The sequence below is a fragment of the Eptatretus burgeri genome, chromosome 2 (genome assembly GCF_056783735.1).
Source record: "Eptatretus burgeri isolate ZD-2024b chromosome 2, Ebu_testis_v1, whole genome shotgun sequence".
In the NCBI taxonomy this organism is placed as follows: Eukaryota; Metazoa; Chordata; class Myxini; order Myxiniformes; family Myxinidae; genus Eptatretus; species Eptatretus burgeri.
The window spans coordinates 93,809,230-93,831,373 of record NC_140962.1 but is presented as its reverse complement, the minus strand read 5'-3'; the positions used below and the strand labels follow the sequence as shown (position 1 = coordinate 93,831,373).

The 22,144-nt window shown below is 43.2% G+C and overlaps 1 protein-coding gene across 3 annotated transcripts in view; it reads right to left on the bottom strand.

Moving 5' to 3' along the window:
* Positions 1 to 809: 809 nt before the first annotated feature.
* STRIP1 (striatin interacting protein 1) overlaps positions 810 to 22,144 on the bottom strand; it is a 57,795-nt gene continuing 36,460 nt past the window's right edge. For 2 of the 3 annotated variants that reach the window (XM_085870320.1, XM_085870318.1), the window contains exons 13-22: positions 17,857 to 17,920; positions 17,091 to 17,162; positions 16,837 to 16,911; positions 14,495 to 14,592; positions 12,933 to 13,059; positions 12,523 to 12,623; positions 12,222 to 12,288; positions 3,130 to 3,234; positions 2,812 to 3,016; positions 810 to 1,995 (exon numbers count right to left, since the gene is read on the bottom strand). In XM_085870320.1, the coding sequence (XP_085726446.1) occupies positions 1,745 to 1,995; positions 2,812 to 3,016; positions 3,130 to 3,234; positions 12,222 to 12,288; positions 12,523 to 12,623; positions 12,933 to 13,059; positions 14,495 to 14,592; positions 16,837 to 16,911; positions 17,091 to 17,162; positions 17,857 to 17,920 (1,165 nt within the window). In that variant the 3' untranslated portion in view covers positions 810 to 1,744. The remainder of the gene's footprint in view (positions 1,996 to 2,811; positions 3,017 to 3,129; positions 3,235 to 12,221; positions 12,289 to 12,522; positions 12,624 to 12,932; positions 13,060 to 14,494; positions 14,593 to 16,836; positions 16,912 to 17,090; positions 17,163 to 17,856; positions 17,921 to 22,144) is intronic. The other variant, XM_085870319.1, reaches the window with a different exon arrangement.

The window sequence follows — 22,144 nt, the reverse complement described above, 5'->3', positions numbered from 1 at the left end:
AACTGATCTTGAAAAGAACAAAATGACGTGCATTTGCAAGCCATCATTCTTTATCTGTGTGCCAAGTTTGAACAACACTGGTAAATGCATGTCCGTGGAATGGTTGATGTTGTTCACCGTTGGATTTTACAACTAAAATGGCTGCCAGTTGGCTACCTTGGATCGAATCGTGAAAAAAAAAATGATGCGCATGTTTGCCATCATGGATTGGCTATGTGCCAAGTTTGAACAAAAAAAGTCCATACATATCTGATACATAGCTACAGATGGACATACGGATGGACGAAACCCAATCCATAAGCCTCCATTTCGGACTAAGTCTATCGGGGGGCTAAAAAGTACATTATTTCTTCGATTTATCGTCATCATGCACCATGTCCTTTGCAGTGTGTTGATGCTGCTGAAGCAGTTACAAGGCTACAATTCTGGATTCGTCCCCACTCCAGCTCAGGAAGTTAGGGCAAGACATTGTAATTTGTGCAGGGTGCCGACGATAGCTCACCTACTCCTCACAAAGGACATCATAGGATTGTTAATGCCCACTAACGAATGCTGGCAGACGGGACACCCAGTTTAACGTCCATCTGAGGGATGGCACACACATTGATGAATCACCCTGCTGTGAAACACTGGAATGATAGCTTGTAGCTAGGTCAGGATTTGAACCCAAGCTAGACAGCTTCAAAAGGAGTGTGCGCACCTCTCAGCCAACCTACATTTATGATATTAATTGGAAATAGTATAATATGTACAGTGCTAGACAAACAACCAGTGTGGAGGAAATAAATGAAACGCAAATATCACAAGCATGTGTTTTGGTGGATGATCAATTAATGATCTGAGTACCATTTATCACCAAGATTGGAGCATGTGCATAGTTTGATTAAGTAGTTTCTATTTTTGTCACTGGACTGGATCACTCCTTTATCTACTGCATATCTATTGTACAAGGTTTACCATCACATGCAGTAATCCACTCAGGCATTTTGTCGTTGGTATCGTCAAGACTTCAGAGACCATTGCATATCGCCCTGATACATTCAATGTTCCAACTCTTCCACGAGCTTCAACTTTGTATACAAAACAAAAATCAAAAAAAAAAAACCACTTATTCAAGATAGTCCACCATATTTCCAGAACCATACCCCCAGGGAACGACAATTTGATGAGGATTGCTCAATGTACAAGATAAAGGAAAAGCCATTGCCTATTGGGTGAAGGTACAGGGGGTGGAGTTCAACTGGTTGAATGTTCAGCGGGTAAATATTCGCCAACGAATTGAACGGAAAAAATTTTCGCCAACGTATGCAGGCCGTTTTGCTCATCGAACACAAGTTATACACAAACCCGAGAAGCATGCTATATATAACATGTTGGCCAATGTATGACCACATTTATGTGACGAAGGGGTATGAATATTAAAAAATCACCATTTTTTTAACACAGATCTATGAAATTAGTGGACAAATCAAACAATCTGCACTGTGAAAATGTCTTCATTGCATTTATCATCCAAAAAATGAAAGTTGTTCCAAACAAACACAGACAATCGATTATGCCAGACATCAATTAATATTTACCGACCTTATATCCAGTCTAATCAACAAATTATGTTGACTTTTTTTCTTTTCTTCTGTCATTTCTTCAAGAAAGCATGTACAGTACAAAGTTCAAGAGCCTTGCAGATCACTGCAAGCAACTGCCATGACAAGCTGCATGGAAGCCCCTTCCGATTCAGATGACATCACTGCTGCAGCAACTCCTCCCAGCGAATCGCATCGGAGAAAACCTCTCGTTCTAGCCAGCGCTCGTAAGTCACGTTGAACTCCTCGGGTAGGTCGCTTGTGTGGCCTAGGACACTCTGTGCACACGTGTCCACAGCTGAAAACTCCAGAGCTCGTGAAGCAGACTCGTACCGCCGCCTGTTGAACCGCTCAACGCCTGCACGAAGAGCACACTCCTCAGCCTGGAAATCCCAAGGGCGTGCATCGATGTCTGAAACGATAGACAGAGAATGCATACACTGTGAAAGTGAAATTTCCTGTGTCGCATCATCTTTGGGAAGAAAAGAAAAGAAAAGAAAAAAACGGACAAAAACATGTTTGCAAGATAATTATTTTTGTACACATAAACAAGATCAGCTCAAAATAGGACATAAGTGTTACAATAGTTTTCAAACAAGTACTTCTCCAAACAAGAGCATTCATGGACCACAATCCACCACATTGCTATTCAACTTGAGGGTTTTGAAAGTGCTAAAAAGGTGATTTGTGTACGACAGTGTTCAAGGTTGTATTGAGTACAAAAAAATTCGGAAATTTACCACCCGCCGTTGACGTCTTATAGGCTACCTTATTTAACACGTTACATTATTTCTTTGTGCCTGTTGTTTGTGTCCTTTATGACATCCCAAAAAACAGTAAGTTTCCTGTTTGGAATGATTTTCAATTTTGTTTGACTACCAGGCAGGCAGACGGAGAGAAAAAAAAATTATCTCACTCCTCTCTGCGCATGCACAATCGGGACAAATTCAGAGACGAAGTACTGCTAACCTACAGGTTCGTTTTCTGATTCATGTTCTGATTCCTGTTCAAAATATAACATTCAATTGAAATCAAGTTGTTCCTCGATCATAAACTGACATTCGTACATCGACAGACAGAGACGTGAACCAATTGCTTAACCCCGCTTTTCCCTTCGCGTGTGCGGTGTAATTAAGGAATGTATGCAGTTTATGTTCTCTCCCCTAATATATTAAACCAAATATTGATTGACACTCAGTTGCAAAGCGAAGCTTGCGATTAAACGTACCATTGCCGTAAGCCCAGTCATCATTCAGCCGATGTCGCACTTTTTGGTATATTGCAGACATTGTTTTCATGTTACTTTTCCTCCATTGCCTTCCAAGGTACTTTGTCTGAACCTTCAGAAGCTTTAGGATGTAGAGTTGCATCACGGCTTGTTTCACTTTCAGTGCACGCTTGAGAATCGGAGCCGATTTAAACACGACCAGCATCTGTGTCACATTAAGGGAAAAACAATACAAGTGAACAAGCTGGTTAAAAAGAAGCCAATATTCATGGAAATAGAATTTGTTCAAATGTGACAAAGTTATATAATGGAACTTGCCATCGTTCTTGAATGCTTCCATTTCGTCAGTTTGTTTAGAATTCTGAGAAGGTTGATGCAGGAAAACAAATTTCTCCAGCAGAACTGGTTGTCATCTCCAGCCTCCTACAAAAAACACGACCAGCAACTAAAGAGATGGGATGTATCCGCCTCTTGTAGCTGTGGATGACCCCTCTGACAAAATTATACTAACCAAAATGGCCAACCGCAATGCAACGTATATGAAAAAAAAGGTGCTTTATATCCACCAAATCACCAAATCTTGCATAATGGGACTGAGGTGGTGGGGGAGGGGGATGATTGGCCTCGTGGATACGCTGGGTTGGACCTGATGACAATCACCAAATCCACAAAACATAAATTATTATTTAAATAGTTAAATATGAGGTTTTAGTCAACAAAGGAGAACAGAGTAGGCATCAATTGTATGACAAAAAAAGAAAATGCAAAATAAAATTAAATAAAATATAAAGAGTAGGCCAAAAAGGCCAAAACAAAATAAAAACTTGACATAATAATAACATTTGAGAGAAAGTTACAGCACAAGGAAGAGTTTAGCCATAATAAAATAAGATAATGGGAAGGAAAGCAAAACGACGAGATGACAGTGAGCTGCAGCCTTGAAGCACTGGAGGGTAAAGCATGAGAGAATGAAACAGAAGACTAAGAAGAACCCTAAGAAGTAAAGAGCAAAGATGGAGTCATCAGGAGGAACCTGGATAGGATTCGGGTTTCAGCCACTACTTCACTAACCTCAAACCCATCCATGCACAGCCAAGTGAGGCTTAGAGAAAAAAATTCTGTAAGAATTCACTTCTCCTGAGAGAGATAGATAAGGAAAGAGGAATAGAGAGATGAAAGAGAAGAAAAAAGCAAAAATTCGAATTAATAAAGAGAATTGTGAAAAAATAATGAGAAAGAAATGTGAAAGTAACAAAAAACAAAGGTCAGAAAGAACTTAAATAGATAGATTTCCAGCAGTTACTCCCCAAGCTCAAACACAGCAACATGTACAAGCTACCGGAGGTCTGTCAATGGGGAGCACAGTCCACACAGCATCAGGATATGATGCAAACATAATGAAATGGAAGACCAAGAAGGAACCCGAAGAAGTAGAGAGAAAAGATGGAAGGTTAACAAGTGTATTCGATGCCATTCTTGTGAAGATGAAAAGGGGGGGGGGACTTGAGGGCTGAAATTTAGAGTAATCAAGACCAGATGAGAGAGAGATGGAGAGAACATGGAAAGAAACCATGCCATCCAGTATCCAAAATAAACATGGGCGATGAGCGGTTCCAATTCACGTTTCCATAAACCAGGCAAGATCACCAACAGAAAAATAAATAAATAAATAAATTAAAAAATGACAAAATCACCGACATGCCAAATCATAGCTGTAAAAGGTTGCATTCTTGTCAACAAAAGTCATACTTGTAATAGAATGTCCCCTCATCTTGCAAATTCGCTTAATTCCAATTACAAAATTACATTTTGATACCAAGACAAGTTTATGATGTCCAACTGTTACAAAATTACAACTGTGCACTGCCATCTTTTTGTTGTTTATCAGAAACATTGTGTGCGCATGCGATGGCAGCATCCTCTCGGCACGGCTCACTCGCCTTGAACCTAATTACAGTCCCTAAGGACTTTACAACAAGCACTTGTGCCTGTGAAGGCCCGGAAGTGCACCGGCGGTGCAAACGCTCTGATGTGTGATCATGTTGTTTAGAGGCTCACACATTTACGCTAGGTACATAAACAGGGCACAAGCTGTTAGTCGTTGGCCACGAAGGCCATAAGCATGGATCGCATGGTCACAAGAATCGGTAATTTAAATAAATAAATAAAGAACAAGCCAGTTCTGTGCTCAGTACATCAAGTGCTCTGACTGAAACAGTCAAAGAATTAAAAGAAAAAGACCATTTCAAAGCAAAAAACAAACAACAAAACTACAGCGTCATGGAATGACTGCCTGATCTGCGAGAAAGGCAACGGGAGCCTTCAAATCTACTGCCAAGCCCGTCGCGAGTCACCCAGCATGACCTGCGTGTGAGGTGTTCTAAAGATCGACTCTTTTGTTCAGTTTCTCGGAGTTAATCGTGACCAAGATAAGAATTTCCAGCACAATAATCGCTGTACTTAAGCAGCAATGCTGATGCCATGGTCTTGGGTGTGTGTGTGTGTGTGTGTGTGTGTGTGTGTGTGTGTGTACGTGTGTGTGTGTACGTGTGTGTGTGTACGTGTGTGTGTGTGTACGTGTGTGTACACGTGTGTGTGTACGTGTGTGTCAGAACTGACAGAATATGCAGCCTAAGGTTCTGAATGGCCAAGAGGTATGCACAGTCGCTTCTGGTCTGTCTAACCTGGGTTTGAATCTCAGTCCAGCTATAATTTGTCATTCCGGTGTTTCGTCCCTCAGTTGGTGTTAAACTGGGTGTGCCGTCTGTCGGCATTAGTTGGTGGAGTTAGAGATCCCACGATGTCCTTCGTGAAAAGTAGGCGCGCTATCGGCACCCTGAATAAATTCCAAATTCCTGCCCTTACGTCCCGTGTCGGTGTGGTGACCCGTCCAGGGTTGTAAACCGAGCCAATAAACTGCTGCGACAGCACTGCTCCTCTGCATAGACCATGGTTCATGATCTGATCCAAGTCGAATGTCGAAGAAAGAGATGTACAGCAAATCGATTTTATGTGCTGTGCAATGTACAGTATCTGTGCGTGCCTCTCGTGGTGAAATGTCATCTTTGTTTTTCATTCATCATAAGAATGAACATCCAGAATTCAAATTTTTCTCTGCAAGTCAGATAATCTTCACTGGACAGAAATGTCAGGGTGAGAATGCTTCTTACATGTGCAGTTGCTCATTCAAGAACAGAACTAGCAGTCTGCGTGGGCGGCACAAGAGAATAAAAGGAAAATAAAGGGTCGATTTATCCATCGTGAAAGACGAAAGGGTGCTCACATTTCGGGCTTCACCCTTTGCCGAATCAAGAGAGATGGGAAAACAGGAAATGAAAAAAGCAAATTTCATGCCACCCCTTGGATTATTCCTTTTTGATATCCCAGGTTGAATAACCTGATGATTTATGATGGTGGCGATGATGTTGGAGTGAATTATGACTGGGATTTATTGATGTAGTGTGGTGCAGCTGTTACTGAACTATCAATCATCATATATTGTGATTACGTGATTGTAAAAGCGCTGGACTGTGACAATGTGTGCAAAGCAGTGTACAAAACAAAAGTCAACGACAGCAGCAATCAGTGGAGCGCATACCTCTGCAACGCCAAACAGTTTACGTTTTGTATCCCACCAATAGGCCGGTCCTGGATCCGGAACTTAACCAAAATCTAACCGGCTTGTTATTGTCACTCATCCAACTTATCCACAAAGCTTTGTCATAATCCGTACACAACGTTTTGAAATATCATGCGATACAGTGCCAATACAAAGTCGAAATTTTTTTTTTTTTTACACTTTTCACCTTTTGTTGCCTTATATCCTGGAATTAAATTAAGCCTGGTGTTGGCTTAGTGGTTAGGATGGTGGCTTGGGATCCCAGGGTCCTGAGTTCAAGCCCCGTTGGCTGCTGAATTAACACCAGTGGGTTGACTCAGCCTGTCATCCTTCCGAGGTCAGCGAAATGAGTGCCAGTGTACTGGTCCCGGTGTATGCCCCGGTTAGAATAGGTGTACCATATCCCTGTGTGTCGTAAGAGGCGACCAGGGTTGGCGTCAGGAAGGGCATCCGGCTATAAAACATTGCCTCAAGAAAAAGCCAAACCCCTGCACAGCAGGGAAAAATGGCTGTAAAAAAGGTCATTATTTATTTTTTTATATCCTGGAATTAAATTGCATTAAATCAGACTTTTTTTTCTAAATCGTAACTCACAACTTCCAAGTGAAAAACAAATTCTACAAATTTCAGAAAATTAATTGAAAGTACAAAACTAGAATATCTTGGTTGGATAAGTGTCCACCCCACTTATAATAGCAATTGTGAATTAGCTCAGGTGGAACCAATCACCTTCAAAATCACACACCAAGTTAATTGTCACACACCAAATCACATACCAAGTTAATCCTTGTGTTAAATTGTAGTGATTCTGATTATTTCAGAATAAAATCAGCTTTTCCTGGAGGTTTCCTCTACTGGGTAGTGCATTTCAGAGTAGACTCAACCATGAGCACCAAGGAGCTTTCAAAAGACCTCCTGGATAAAGTTGTGGAAAGGCAAAGATCAGGGAATGGGTATAAAAATATTTCAAAGGCCTTGAATATCCCTTGGAGCACAGTCAAGACAATCATTAAGAAGTGGAAGGTGCATGGTACCACCAAGACCCCGCCTTGATCAAGCCGTCCCTCCAATCTGGATGACCGAGCAAGGAGGAGACTGATCAGAGGCCACTGGCAACTTTGAAAGAGATCAAAGCAACCTTCACAAACTCCCCACTCACCCTTCTTCCTCCAATATACCCCCCCCCATCACTCCTCTTCTCAAAGTTCCCCACACCCCCTCACATCCACAAAGCTTCCTCCTTCCCATGCCCTCTCTCTTCCATCTCATCACTCCATCTCCTCCAATCTTCAACTGCCCTCTGCCCCCTCTCTTATTACTCCTCACTGTACCTCAACCCATCACCACCAAGCCTTTTCTCCTCATCTGGCCATCTCACCTAGCTCTTCTGCAATCCCCCACACTCTTTCAACAACTCTCCTTACTTCTCCCCCCACCCCATCCTCCCTCGTCCTACCCTCCCTCTCCCCTCCCCTGCAGCCAAAACCTCCTCCCCTCCCTCTTCCTTAACAGTGTGGACCTCAAACATCAGGGGCCTCAAACATCACTCAAACCTGACATCTTTCCATACAGGTTGCCACTGACAAACCAGACAAAATCCACTTAACAGAAACTTTCCTCCTTAAAGTCTCTGACTCCCTCGTATCTCTCCCTGGATACTCCCTCCTCCAGTATGACAGATAAGAGCCTCGTCCAAGCGGTGGAGTTGCTTTCTTCATCAAACACACTCTTCCTCACTCTCGATGCACTGCCCTCACTCCCTCACACCCCCAGAAATACCTCTGGTTACGGCCTCCCCTCCACTCCCACCTCATGTTTATATGTGCACTGTACCGTCCACCTAACAGTGATGACTCCATTTACACCTCACTCTCTGAAAACATGGACCAACTTCTATCCTCTCATCCAAACGTTCTCTTCCTCATATGTGGTGACTTCAATTGTCATCATGCCAGTTGGCTGGGTGTGGGTACCTCTCTCACCTGCCATGGCACTTCAGCAAAAGACTTCTGCGACTCATTGGGACTGACACAATCTGTCAATTTCCCCCCTATCTGGATCTCAACCAATGGTACTCCATCTCTTCTGGGTCTGATTTTGACAAATTTCCCTGAAAAAAATCTGCTGTTCTTCTTCCGCTCCAATCGGTTCATCTGACCACGTCCTTGTCAATGTAGACATCTTTCTGGCTGTTATAAGAGAACCACCTCACCGCCGTCGAGTCTAGCATTTCACTCAGGCGGACTGGCAGGGACTTCAATCAGCCATCAAACTTATAGACTGGTCTCCCATCTCTACTTTCTCCAACATCAACTCGTCCTGAGAATTCTTTAAAAGAAACTTGCTCTCTCTCATGCACAGATTTATCCCATCTAGTCTTCAGTTGTCCTACCCTTCGTCCCACCGATGGAACACTGAAATTTGTGGCGAGGCAGTTGTCCTGAAATGACTTACCTTTGCCTCATGGAAAGCAAATCCAACTGAGGGTAATCTCAGGTCCTTCCATAAAGCTCAGAACAAGTGTGTCTAGCCTCAGGAGAGCCAGAAAACAACATCTTTCTCATCTCAAGTCTGAACTCTCAAATCTGTCTCCCTCCTCCAAATCCTGGTGGTGTCCAGTTAAGTCTGCTTCTGGTGCATGTTCCCCCTCCATCCCTCCCTTACCTCAAATAGCCACACAGCTGACACTGCACGTGAAAAGGCTGAATGCTTAAACTCCATGTTTGCTTCTAAATCTTATGTCCCAAACCCATTGCTTTTTGCACCCACCTTACTGAGTCACATCCAGCTGTCCCTGGACTCTGTGTCCCTTTCTCCTGACAAGGTGGAGAGCTTTCTGTCAAACCTTGACTCAGATTCTGCAACCAGTCCAGACAGCATCAGCCCACATGTCCTAAAAACCTGCTCTTCTGCTCTTTCTCTCTCTTTCTCTTTCTCTTTCTCTTTCTCTTTCTCTTTCTCTTTCTCTTTCTCTTTCTCTTTCTCTTTCTCTTTCTCTTTCTCTTTCTCTTTCTCTTTCTCTTTCTCTTTCTCTTTCTCTTTCTCTCTCTCTCTCTCTCTCTCTCTCTCTCTCTCTCTCTCTCTCTCTCTCTCTCTCTGTTCTATTCACCCTCTCATTTGCTCAAGGTCAACTGCCCTCTGCTTGGAAATCAGCAAACATTACTGTTCTGCATAAAAAAGGTGCAAAAACAGATCCCTGCAACTACAGACCAATCAGCCTCCTCCCAATTATCAGAAAGGTTATGGAATCCATCATCGCTTTAGACATCAAATCCTTCCTCTTCTCCAATGCCTTGATTTCTGATTATAAATTTGGATTCAGACCAGGTCACTCCACCCTGGATATGCTGCTTCTGCTCTCCCAACAATGGTTGGAGATTCTCAATGCCAGACATGAAATCAGAGTCATCTCCCAAGACATATAATGTGCTTTTGATTCGGTCTGGCAACCTGCCCTGCTCACCAAACTCTCTTCCTACAGTATCCAAGGTCATTTCAACTCATGGCTTGCAGATTTCCTCCACAGGAAATTTCCGCCTCCACAGCCAGTCACCGACTGGGAATCCTCTGTCGTGCAAGGTCCTTCCTCGGCCCACCTGAGCTCCTGACCACATACAAAGCTTTCGTCCACAGCCTGATGGAGTACTGTTCTCCTCTCTAGGCTGGTGCTCTCACCTCTCACCTTTCTCGGCTTCACGCTGTTGAGACAAAGGCATTTAGGATCATTGGTATCTCCCGTGATGAGGCTGAGTCTTTGGGCCTCTCGCCACAGGCAGGTCGGTGGTCTTTCTATCTTCTACGGTCTCCTCTCTGGCCTCGCCTCCCCCCTCCCCTTGCAATATGTCCCCCCCCCCCATATTTCAGCAGGGCACTCAAGGTCTGCCAGCAACCCCTTCTTGTAAAACTACCAAAATCAAGAATCACTGCTTAACTTCACCCTTTCATTCCTCTATTTTTCCCACTTTTGGAACAAACTCCCACAATCTCTTAAATCCTACTCCTCACTCTAGGTCTTCAAAACAGCTGGATATCACCATCTCTTATCTTCCCCAATCCAAAAGCACAATCTTTTATACCCCCGTTAATCCACCCCAAACCCACCTCCTTCAAATTGCCTGCTTTCCTTCCCGAAAGTCCCTGTCGTGTAAGGACCTGAAAGTCCATGTAGTGTCCATCTTGTTTACCCTGTGTACCCAACCCCATCCCTCTCCCTTCCACAGATTTCATGTATCTGTTCCCCACGGCTTCGTCCTTCCCTCTCCCGTCCCTCTTGTCTCCTGTACGTTATGTGTGTTCGCTCTCACATGAGCCTCCACATTGTCTTTAAAAAAAGAAAAATAATTTTTTTCTTTTTTTTCAGAAAGGCCACCAAGAGGACAATGGCATCTTTGAAAGAGCTACATGACTTTATGGCAAAGGCTGGTCAGTGTGCACGCAACAACAATATCCCAAGCACTCCACAAGTCTGGCCTGCATGGTGGGGTGGCAAGAAGGAAGCCATTAATCAAAAAAAGTCCACCTTAAGTCCCGTTTGAGGTATGCAAAAAGCACTACAGGAATTCTGAAGCCATGTGGCAAAAAGTTTTGCAGTCTGACGAAACCAAGATGGAACTTTTTGGCGTAAATGCAAACCCTTATGTTTGGGACAAACCCAACACAGCACATCACCCAAAGAACACCATCCCAAATGTGCAGCATGGTGGTGGCAGCAACATGTTATGGGGATGTTTTTCATCAGCAGGGACTGGGGCACTTGTCAGGATAGAAGGGAAATGGATAGAGGAAAATAGATTAATAGAAAAACCTGCTGCTCTCTGTAAGAAAGCTGAAGTTGGGATGGAAGTTCAGCTTTCGGCACATGACAATGACCCAAAGCACACAGCCAAAGTTACACTGGAGTGGCTAAGGAGCAGAGAGATAAAATGTCCTTGAGTGGCCCAGTCAGAGCCCTGACCTAAATCTAATCAAAAATCTGTGGCATGACTTCAAGATTGCTGTCCATCAATGCTCCCCATGCAACTTGACTGAGCTTGAACAGTTTTGTTGAGAAGAATGGGAAAATATTGCCCAATCAACATGTGTTAAGTTAGTCAAGACCCATCCCAACACACACAGCTGTAATTGCTGTCAAAGGTGCTTCCGCCAAGTGTTAACTCAGGGGGTGGACACTTATTCAACTAAGATATTCCAGTTTTGTATTTTAAATTAATTTTTTGAAATTTGTAGAATATATTTTTCACTTGGAAGTTGTGGGTTACGATGTGTAACTATAGGTGGAAAAAGTCTGATTAAATGCAATTTATTCCTAGCCTATAAGAAAACAAAAGGTGAAAATTTTGAAAGGAGGTGTAGACGTTCGATAGGCACTGTATATACAGTATTGTATCATTTTTGGCCTCATCTATCAATGTTGAAAATCACTTTAAAAACTTTAAAATTTTCAGATCTGGACCTGAATCTTTACCAAAATCTAATCAATTCGTCCTCGTCACACACCCAACTGGTCCACCAAGTTTCATCCACAACTTTTTGAGATACACTGCTCACAGACAGACAAACAACATCCATCCACCTTCAGTGAAGGAGGTAACAATAAAAATTTGCAGGGATGGACGCACAGACGGACAACCCAAAAACATAAAAAGTACCCCCCCCTCCCCCCTCAAGGAGATAAAAAAATTGGGGGGGGGGTGGGGGGCAGGAGAGGAGAACCTTAAAAAAGGTGAGAGAGAAGTATACATCACTGATGCCATTTATACAGCTTTTACCATTATAACTACGAAGTACGTACCAGACTTTCAGCTGTCAAATCAGGCAAATCATGCACCACAAAGTGCGGAAAGTCAAGGTCTGCGATGCTACAACACATGATCAACACAATCGATCAATATATTTGGAGTTGCATTTATAACTATCTTTACCAAGATGATCTTAAGTTTGAATTTTTTTTTTGCAAATGACAGAAGTGGTGAAGTTCAAAAAAAAAAAAACATAATAATAATAATTAAAAATAAATAAATAAGGAGTCAGAAGTGCTAAAATTGTGGATAATGCATTACATCACTGTGGAATCGTCGGCAGTTCTCACGTACCTGTTCTTTGCAGCGATGTATGACATTATGTTCTGGTTGAAGAATTTAAGAATGAGTGGGATGCAGTTTGCAAACACGAGGTGTTGAGAGATGTATTCAAACTGCAAAAGAAGTTCAGTTCAGTTCAGTTGGAGTGTTTCGCAAGATTAGGCTTTCTGGTTTGCCAAAGAATGAACACATTTGTTGCAAGTGTTAGACAGTGATGTAAAGTTACTCCCTTTGGGGTTTCGCCTTCCATGGTGAGAAAGCAAGCTGCTTTCCAGCAACAGGTTAGTCTGGCTACTTTCAGTCGACAAATAAAGTGAAACTTTGTAAAGTCGGCAAACTCCACGACTTGCCAACTCTTTGCAACATGAAAAAAAAAAAAACACAAACGACCTAAAATGTCATTCATAATACAGGTAAAATACCTGGTAGATGTGGTTTAGCTTGAAATGCTTGAGAAGGAGCAGGAGGAGAGCAGAAATGGCCTTCACAATAATCTCTTTGTGCCTGTTGACATCCACACCCAACTTCATGCTCTGAAGCACTGTGATGCTGGTGAAGGGAATGTGGCACAAGTTTTGATAAACGCATATCAACGCCAAAAGGCCAGAATACATGATGCAATAGACGACAAAATGATTGGGATATATTCGGCCCATCCTTGACGCCACAAACACACAGTCATGTCACCTATATTAAACGGAGTTAATTTTAAAGGTGAAATGAATGGACATTTCAATGATAATCAGTTCCATTTTAATTTCCTGAATATGGTGACCGATTACTGGCGAGGTACATCAATTGTCGGATGCATTTTTGGCTCCTTAAAAAAAGGTAAATGAAGGAAAGGTCAAAATTTCTTTGCAAGTCAGAAAACTATCTCTCCTTTCATTACACACAATATATTTTATAAATATTTAAGCATTTCACAATAAATTGAAGGCAAAAGACGGGATGCCGCCATGACGTATTTTTACCAGGATCAAGCACACAAGATGGCAGTGTCAGCATTTGGCTGCATTAATGAGCAGGGAAAAGTAAAGGAAGAAAGCTTTTTCCAAACACCAATGGCAGTATATACATTCCTGTGCAGTAGGCATTGCTATACAAAGTCCACATTCACAGCACACCGATCACACGTCCTCGTTTAGCTCGATCAAACTATCGTTAACTTCATCAGAACGTGAAACAGGATTTCTACACTCCAATTAGGCTTGACTGTGTCGGTTTAAATGAACATTTTACATTCAAATGAACATTCAAATGAAAACAGAATTGTATTCTTTATAGTGTACAACAGCAATGGAACGAAACTGGCCATTCAATGACTTTCAGCACAGGATATTGGGGCCTGCACATAATTTATGTCGTGGCAGTTTATGTGCATTATCCGTGGTATGTTTTCTTAAAACAGGATCTAAGGCTTGTAGTGGAGCTGACATACACACACACGCACGCACACAGTCACACTTCCTGGAGCACTCTGGGTACAAGGAACGTCACGACAATGGCACCGCATTTCTCCGCACTCAGCAGGGCATTTCCTAAGAAAGGATTTCTTCCTCCCCATGGATGCCGACTTCTTTCTATTTAAAAACCGTTTGGCCTCAGTCATTTCTCCAAATGTAATCATTGGCTGCATGGATTGTGATCTTTTCTTGAGAAAGTTGGTGGCTAATGTATAATTTTTTCCAACAAAGTACTTGGCTTTAATCAAACAAGCCCCAGTGGTATATCGGAGCCAACTTAATACATCCTATAATCAGAGGATAAAACTTTTAGATTCATGGTGACTGAATTATTTTACATTTGCAATTCACAGCAACAAATAGCTGCTTGAGGGTAAATGTGCCTGCTTCATGTTATTCAAGCTCATGTTTGCAAATAACTTAACGAGCAATCTTTAGATCAATGTAAATATCCATACAAAATATCTACATTTGAACGGCATTATCGATCATAATCCCTCACCCCGTTCCAAACTTACGGCATCTCTTCAGGAAGCACATCTGCCAGGATATTGATAGAATCCGTCTTGGCTTTTGAAGTGGGAGCTGCAGCAAGAAGAATTTTCAGCAGTGCAATCTGGAAAAGTGGGTTACAAAAAGTATCATCAATGTTAAAAAGTAATAAAAATGTAACAATAACCCTTTATATTGCTGTATAATAGCTGATCCACCATTGACAAAAAGAGAAATGGTATACACGGCTATCAAAGACTTCAAATATAAAAATATTTGGTCAATTTTCTCATGAATATGCTCAGGAGAAAAACTAATTACAATGTTACATAGAATGGGGGGAAGGAGGTGGTGGGGGGAGGGTCCAGTGCTAGGTTGTATGAAGACAAGTATGGACCATGTGATTACATAGCATACAGTAGGTTCCCCTTGTAATAGCTATTTGTCTAGTGGTTAGTCGTATTGCAAAATGTGTCCTGAGGAGGCAGTGAGTGTTAACTTTAAGACAGTATAGAGTAACTTTGTTGTGTAAAACCTCCTGTTTACGAGAGAGGCCTGGTGAGGACTTGGGATCAAAGGCACCGCACTTTTAAAGGCAACATTACAGACCGTTTGGCTGATGCACTGTGAGCAATGGTGGCGAGGTTGGCTGTAGAGCCCTGGCAGATGGAAGGAACTTTTTTTCAGGCCCGCTCTGCAGGGCAGGATGGTCGGATCGAGGGCGCCGCCCACACCGGTGGGAAACAAATGAGGGGGATGCTGTGTATAAGTGCGGTCCCAAAGTTTAAAAGGGACGTAGCCATGCTGTGCACAGCAGTTGGAGCCAGAACTTCAGAGGCAGCATCTCTCTCTTCATCACCATACCTCTCCAAATCTCCAACCACCAGCCATGGGCAACACCAGCTTGTATGGGCCATACCAGACCAAAACCAGCTCATGCCTTGCTAAAGCCCTCTCTTGTTCCCCATTGTTGTGTGAGTCCTGGTATTTATTTTTGGCACCAAAGTGGGTTGTACACAAGTTTGCATGCTCCCCTCATCCCTACTTGTGTCTGTCGACCACTTAGTTCTTCCTTTTGTTCAGAGCATCTTGTTGGCCCTTGCTCTCCATCTTTTAATAAACCCCATTTAAACAATCAAAACGTTTTCCCGCCTTTTGCCTCCCTCCCACGCGTTGTAACAGCAAGTTTGGCCTTGGATTGGAGCGATCCTTGGGGTTTTGTAAATGGTAAAGAACAGTTGGCTGAATGCAGTGTGAATTTGGTAAGCATGACGATCTTCAGGAGTAGCAAAAGCTGCTAGCGCAATAGGTAACGTTAGTTAGACCTGTCGACATGACAACAAGCAAGGACCATTCATTATGCTGGTGACTAACAATTCACTACCTATAATATGGTATGGTACATCAGGGCAGGAACTTGAAATTTGATCAGAGTGCCAGCAATAGCTTGCCTAAACTTCGTGAAGGGCACCGTGGCATCTTTAATGTCCACCAACTAATGCCAGCAGATGGGACACATTGATGAATCACCCTGCTTGTGAAACACTGGGATGAAAGTTTGTAGCTCTCTCAGGATTCTAACCAAGGCTAGACAGCTTAGAAGTGAATGTGTGTACCTCCAAGGTCACACTGCCAGCCCAACATAGGGGATAATTTTCAGGATAAAGATCACCATATTATGACATTCTTCATCGGGGTGTCCAAGAGAAGAAGCGCGTGCGCACGCACGCACACACACACAACTAAAAAGTAAGCTTTTAGATTAGTTGATGATGGAGACATGTCAGTTTCAAGGAGCATTATCAACTTTTGAAACCTAAAGCACATTGGTTCATTTATTGTTCATTCAAACATTCCTATTCAATAGTTCAGTGGTTCTCAATAAGATATTTAAAGTTTATAAAAAAACAAAATCATCAGCCTCAGATAACCACCAAGTCTTTCATTCAATCGGTTTAATTGAAGGGTATGCACTAAATCTAATGGGTTGGAATAATCCTGTGAACTTAAGCTCATCAGTGTAACAGTCTCAGATAAATAGGAGTGACAAATTATGGCAGAAAAAGAGAATAATAATTCCAGTTACAGGAGAAATGACTTCCAACTTGTATCTTGGAAGCCAAACAAAAAGGGTGAAACCAGGAAGCAGAGATTCACGAGCACGCTGTACAAATGGGGCAGAAAGTTCGGATAAAATCTGTAGAATGGTTTTGGTATCAGGAACTGGTAAAGCCAATCCATCATGGCAGACAACTCTGTAATAGTACTGAATCAGAAATTCCTAATGATTAACCAAAAGCTACTTGTCAATAAATTATACATTTGAAGTTGCACACTTTCTTCACAGGAAACTGCTCACGAGGATTACCATGTATTGTGGAAGGTTTGGCAACATTCCTTGGTAGAGTGTCTCTGCTGGTGTTTGTTCAACTCGCTCCTCATTCTGTCCAGAACGAATGGTGAGAGAAGTCAGGCAATTTTAGTCATCAGAAGTACTTCCCATGATCATCTTGACGTCTTTATCCCCGTCTTTCTAAAACACGACAACACTTTTAAATGAGCACAATTTGTGGCATGCCTCACTGAAATTTCTTTCTATACTATTCACAAATCTCCCATCACCTTCGATAGTGGCATCTTTAAAAGTTCTTCCTCATTCTTAATCTGCACCTCGGCAACAGAGACGTACTTGTGCTGGAAACAGACAAAAAAAAAAAAAAGAGTACAAGGAAACAAGTGACACAAAGAGGCAAAACGAAAGTTTGGAACAACGTATTCCCTCTCCGAAGTTCGTTGTTATATTGACAACAAGGCCTGCATCAATCAATTAATTTTTTTTAAAGATCAGTCAAAATCTGAAGGGCGAACTTGGCCAGGAAACTGGGACACAATGGACAGATTTTATAAACCCATGATGAAAGTATACTTTATGTTGCCACACTTCTTCTTCTTTCGGCTGCTCCCGTTAGAGGTCGCCACAGCGGATCATCCGTATGATCCGCATAGTGATTTGGCACATGTTTTACGCCGGATGCCCTTCCTGACGCAACCCTGGTCGCCTCTTACGACACAGGGATATGGTACACCTATTTTAACCGTGGTATACACCGGCCCAGTATACTGGTACTCATTTCGCCGACCTCGGAAGGATGACAGGCTGAGTCAACCCCCTGGTGTATTAATTCAGTGGCCCAACGGGGCTTGAACTCAGGACCTTTTGGATCCCAAGCCGCTGCCCTAACCACTGCGCCAACACCAGGCTATATACCTTATGTTGCCACACATCAACAAAAAAAAAACAACTCATTTTTTGAATCCTGGTGTACATTTTAAAATCCGCTGCTTTTTTAACCCACACAAAACTAGATCAGGGTTTATATTTTATTACCTGCTTGAGGATTTTGACGCTCTCGTGTATCGGACGAGGCAAACCGACAATGGTGTCAGTGTCTCTGAAAAAGATAACAGAGAGAACTTGAGTATTCTGCATAAAGAATGCTCAAACCTGAGATGCTGTAGTAATTATTTACATTGTTACGGATCTGTAAACCATTTGCATTCAACATACGGATGTCCCAAAAGTCAGTTATGTCGTTAAATATGTGTGTAGTCAGATCCCCTTCCTTTTGTCTAGTGGGAGAATCAAAGGCGTGTCTTGCGATTTCTTTTAGTTCGTGTATTACATCTAACAAGCCATCGAATAACCATCCCATCTGCATGACCCCTCGGCCCATCATGATCCAACACCAACCAGCTGCCTTCTCGCACCCTGATGTGCCAAGGCAAGATCGCGCGGTTCCGGTTTCTCAGCTCGCACAAACGTTGTAACTCTTTTCACGACGACCTTGATACTGTTGCTCGACAAGTACGAACCCGCGTGGAAGAGTGAGTGGGGTTTCCCAGCAGGGGCCGAAATCCCGCCCAGGAAGGGCGAGTCCATGGGAGCCTGCCCAATCAGGGCGGGGAGTGAGGTCTGTTCGAGCAAACCCCGCCCCATTGAGGGAGGTCCATAAATTCCGAGCACTCTCTGAGGCAGAGGTTTTTTGGGGATTATTACGAAGGGGTCGTTACGAAGGGGTTATTATGAAGGTTGTTCGGAGGTTTGATTGGGTTGTTGTTGAGCGTGCAGTTCTTTTGAAGCGGAGGGTTGAGCAGAAGTTCGTGAAGGCGGCGATCGTGTCTTTGCTGGCCCTCTACAAGGAAAGGTAAGAGCGACCCTGACCCCCCTCCGTGGACCTCGCTATTCACCACCCGAGCTCAACCACGAACGAGTCCCACACGTGCGACTGGGGACCAAGCCAATGACCTTTATCAGGTGCCACATCGCGGAGCACCCCCTTCCTCCGACAGTCAGGTACCCAGCTGGACTCTGACCCCCAGCTCGTCTGTACTGCCCAATTTGCCCAAGTACTGTGAACTTGGAGGTTTTGGAAGTGCCAACAAGACAATTTGTGTTCTCGTGTTCAAATATATAATTCAATTGCAATAAAATAAAGGCGATAAAAGATCGGAAGTTTACCACCGTTTGATGCACTCTCTTTTACACCAACTTATTTAACACTTTATAATAGTTCTTAGTGCCTGTGTACCCTATGATGCCCAAAAAACAGGAGGTTTCCTGTTTGGAATGATTTTCAATTTTGTTTGACTGCCCGACTGGCAGACAGACTGAAGCAATTGCTATACCATGAGTGCGCTGCATGCTTGGGTCGAGATTCCGTACAATTTGTCAAATTCAGAGCCAAAGTACTACTAATCTGCAGGGTTGTGTTCCGATTCGTGTTCTACAGTGTTCACAATAGAAAATTCAATTGAAATGAAGTCGTTACTTGATTATCGAATGATGTCCGTCGGACAGGCAGACAGTGAACCAATTGCTTAATGCCACTTTACGCTACACACGCAAGATAATCTAATATATAAAGCTAAGTTTGTGTCTGTGGGTCTATCTGTCTGTCTGTCTGTGTCTGTGGGTCATAAGCACCACCCATTCTACAGGGCTTTTTCTCCAGCCATCCAGAAATTGCCACCATCTTTTTCTCTCACATAGCTCAGATTGTTTTTAAGGCCTCATGTACATTTGAAGACTGAACAACGCATATTCTATCATTAAATGAGGATACTGTTTTGAGGGGGAAAAAAAAGAAGTAACATTTTGATTTCAGCTCAAACGAGGTAATGCATGTTTTGTCCGCAGGGATCGCTGCAGCTCTCTAATATACACCGTCCAATGAAGGTACGTTAATTCTCACATTATGAAGAGGAAAGAAAATGGTGATTTTTAATTTTAATTTTTTTTTTTAACTTTGTGGGATGTCAAACACAGTTACTTTCTGTCTGCGAGACAGTGACGTGTCGCTAAGGCCTAAGTCACATTTGCTCTCCGGCGAGAATACGGCAGCCGTACGCCCTCTGAATTGACAGAAACGTGCGGTGGCCGCAGAGTTTCTGCGGTGGCCTCAGGGTGGCCCTACACCGTTTGGCTATATTTTACAGGCCGTAAGGTCACCGTGGAATTATAACGCGGAGTTATGACTTTTAATTTTACGTTCGCCGTAGCAATTCGACAAGCCGAAACAAAAGAAATGGTAAAAAAAAAAATTAACCCATTCGTTACCGTCTGTCTGGCAGCACGTTCACCTGAGGGCCCCCTGCGGTCGCCTTGCGGGCACCTTGAGGCTACCTTGAAAATTCTATGGCCGCCGCAGGGCCCCCTTAAGGTCACCGTGCGACATCAAATCAAAGACCGTATGGCAACCCCACGTTTTTGGTCTCCACAATTTCTAAGACCTAAGGCCTAAGTCACATTTGCTCTACGGCTAGGATACGGCGGCTGTACGCCCTCTGAATTGACAGAAACGTGCGGCAGCCGCAGAGTTTCTGAGGTGGCCTCAGGGTGGCCCTACGCCATATAGCTATATTTTACAGGTCGTAAGGTCGCCGTGGAATTATAACTTTTTTCATTTCTACGTTTGCTGTAGCAATTCGGCAAGCCGAAAAAAAAAAAAAACTGGTAAAAAAAAAATAAAAAATTAAGCCATTCGTTACCGTCCGTCTGGCCGCACGTTCGTCTTAGGGCCTCCCTGCGTCCCCCCTGCGTCCCCCTGCGGTCGCCTTGCGGGCACCTTGCATCTGCCTTGAAAATTCTATAGCCGCAGGAACGCCCTAAGGACACCGTGCGACATCAAATCAAAGACTGTACGGCAACTTCACGTTTTCGGTCTCCACAATTTATAAATACGCCGTGCAGCTCCCCGAAAAATAAAAACGTATGTGACTGCTATATTGTGTGACCGTGGAAATACTGCGGCTGCCGTATAATTACTAATGGCCGTAGATTTTGGAGACCCCACGGCCGCCGTGGCAAATGTGACTTAGGCCTAAATACGCCGTGCGGCTCCCCGAAAAATAAAAACATATGTGACTGCTACATTGTGTGACCGTGGAAATACTGCGGCCACCGTATAATTGCTCGTGGCCATAGATTTTGGAGACCCCACGGCCGCGGTGGCAAATGTGACCTAGGCCTTATTTACTAGGATTTGCAATGACTGCTACAAGCAAAAATGTCTCGTGTTCGATTCCGTGCGAAGTATGAAAAAAAGACGTCCCGACACAATGACGTCATCACACAGCGATGTTTGTAACAGCAGGAATGCACTCATAATTGGAGCCTTTTTTTATATAACATCCTGAAATTCATGGAAAAAAAATATGATATGATCGAGGATAGAAAGTTTATTTGCAGATTACCATCAGAAGGAGAAGAAGAAGAATAGATTAACAAGAGTAGAAAATATCATACAAACATGGCAATTTCGTACGAGGTGTCTCACTGTCACCTTATTTCATAGTTAAAGCTGAGTTCGTGCCTGTGGGTGGATGTGTGGGTCTGAACAAGTTACGTTTTCATTACAACGAAAATACTTATTATTAATATTTGAAGTGTTTAATTTTAGGAATAAAATGTCCTTTTGTCGGTGTTTTCTATGCACTGTATGCTGGGATGTCCATGGGTGTGCTCAGTTACTAAGCAGCTTGCTCGCACTTGCCAAGCCAGCCGTTCGTTATCAACAGTTTCTCATGGAGTGCTTCAGCCACTTTTTACAAAGAATTACAAGGAAATTATGCACAGGAGGCCATTCGGCCCATCATGCCTGCACCACACCAATACCAGATTTAATAAATCTGTCAATACCCCCTTTCCCTTCGTGTGCAGCCTTTTGGCTGCTTCACTGGTACTCATTTTGCCAACCTCGGAAGGATTACAGGCTGAGTCAACTCCCTGGTGTTAATTCAGCGGCCAACGAGGCTTGAACTAAAGACCCTTGGATCCCAAGCCACCAACCTAACCGCTAAACCAACACCAGGTTGTCTTGGCAAGCGCTCTACAAGAAACTTGGTCACTGAACACACCCGAGATTCATGACATGGCGATGAGGATAAATATCTATAGCATCATTGTTTCAGCCATATCAATGAATTTGTCCCTCAAGGGGTGGGGTGGGAAGAGAGACCCGATGTTGCTCGGCAATGCCGGGTCCAATGCTTGTGGAATAAAAAAAAATGAGTGAGGGGTCGGGGATTGATTAAAAGGCGGGAAATAGCCTGTCACAGTTGGGTGTGTAGCTTGTGGCCCTCATCGAGAGACATGCATGCAGGTGGATGGAGGCACA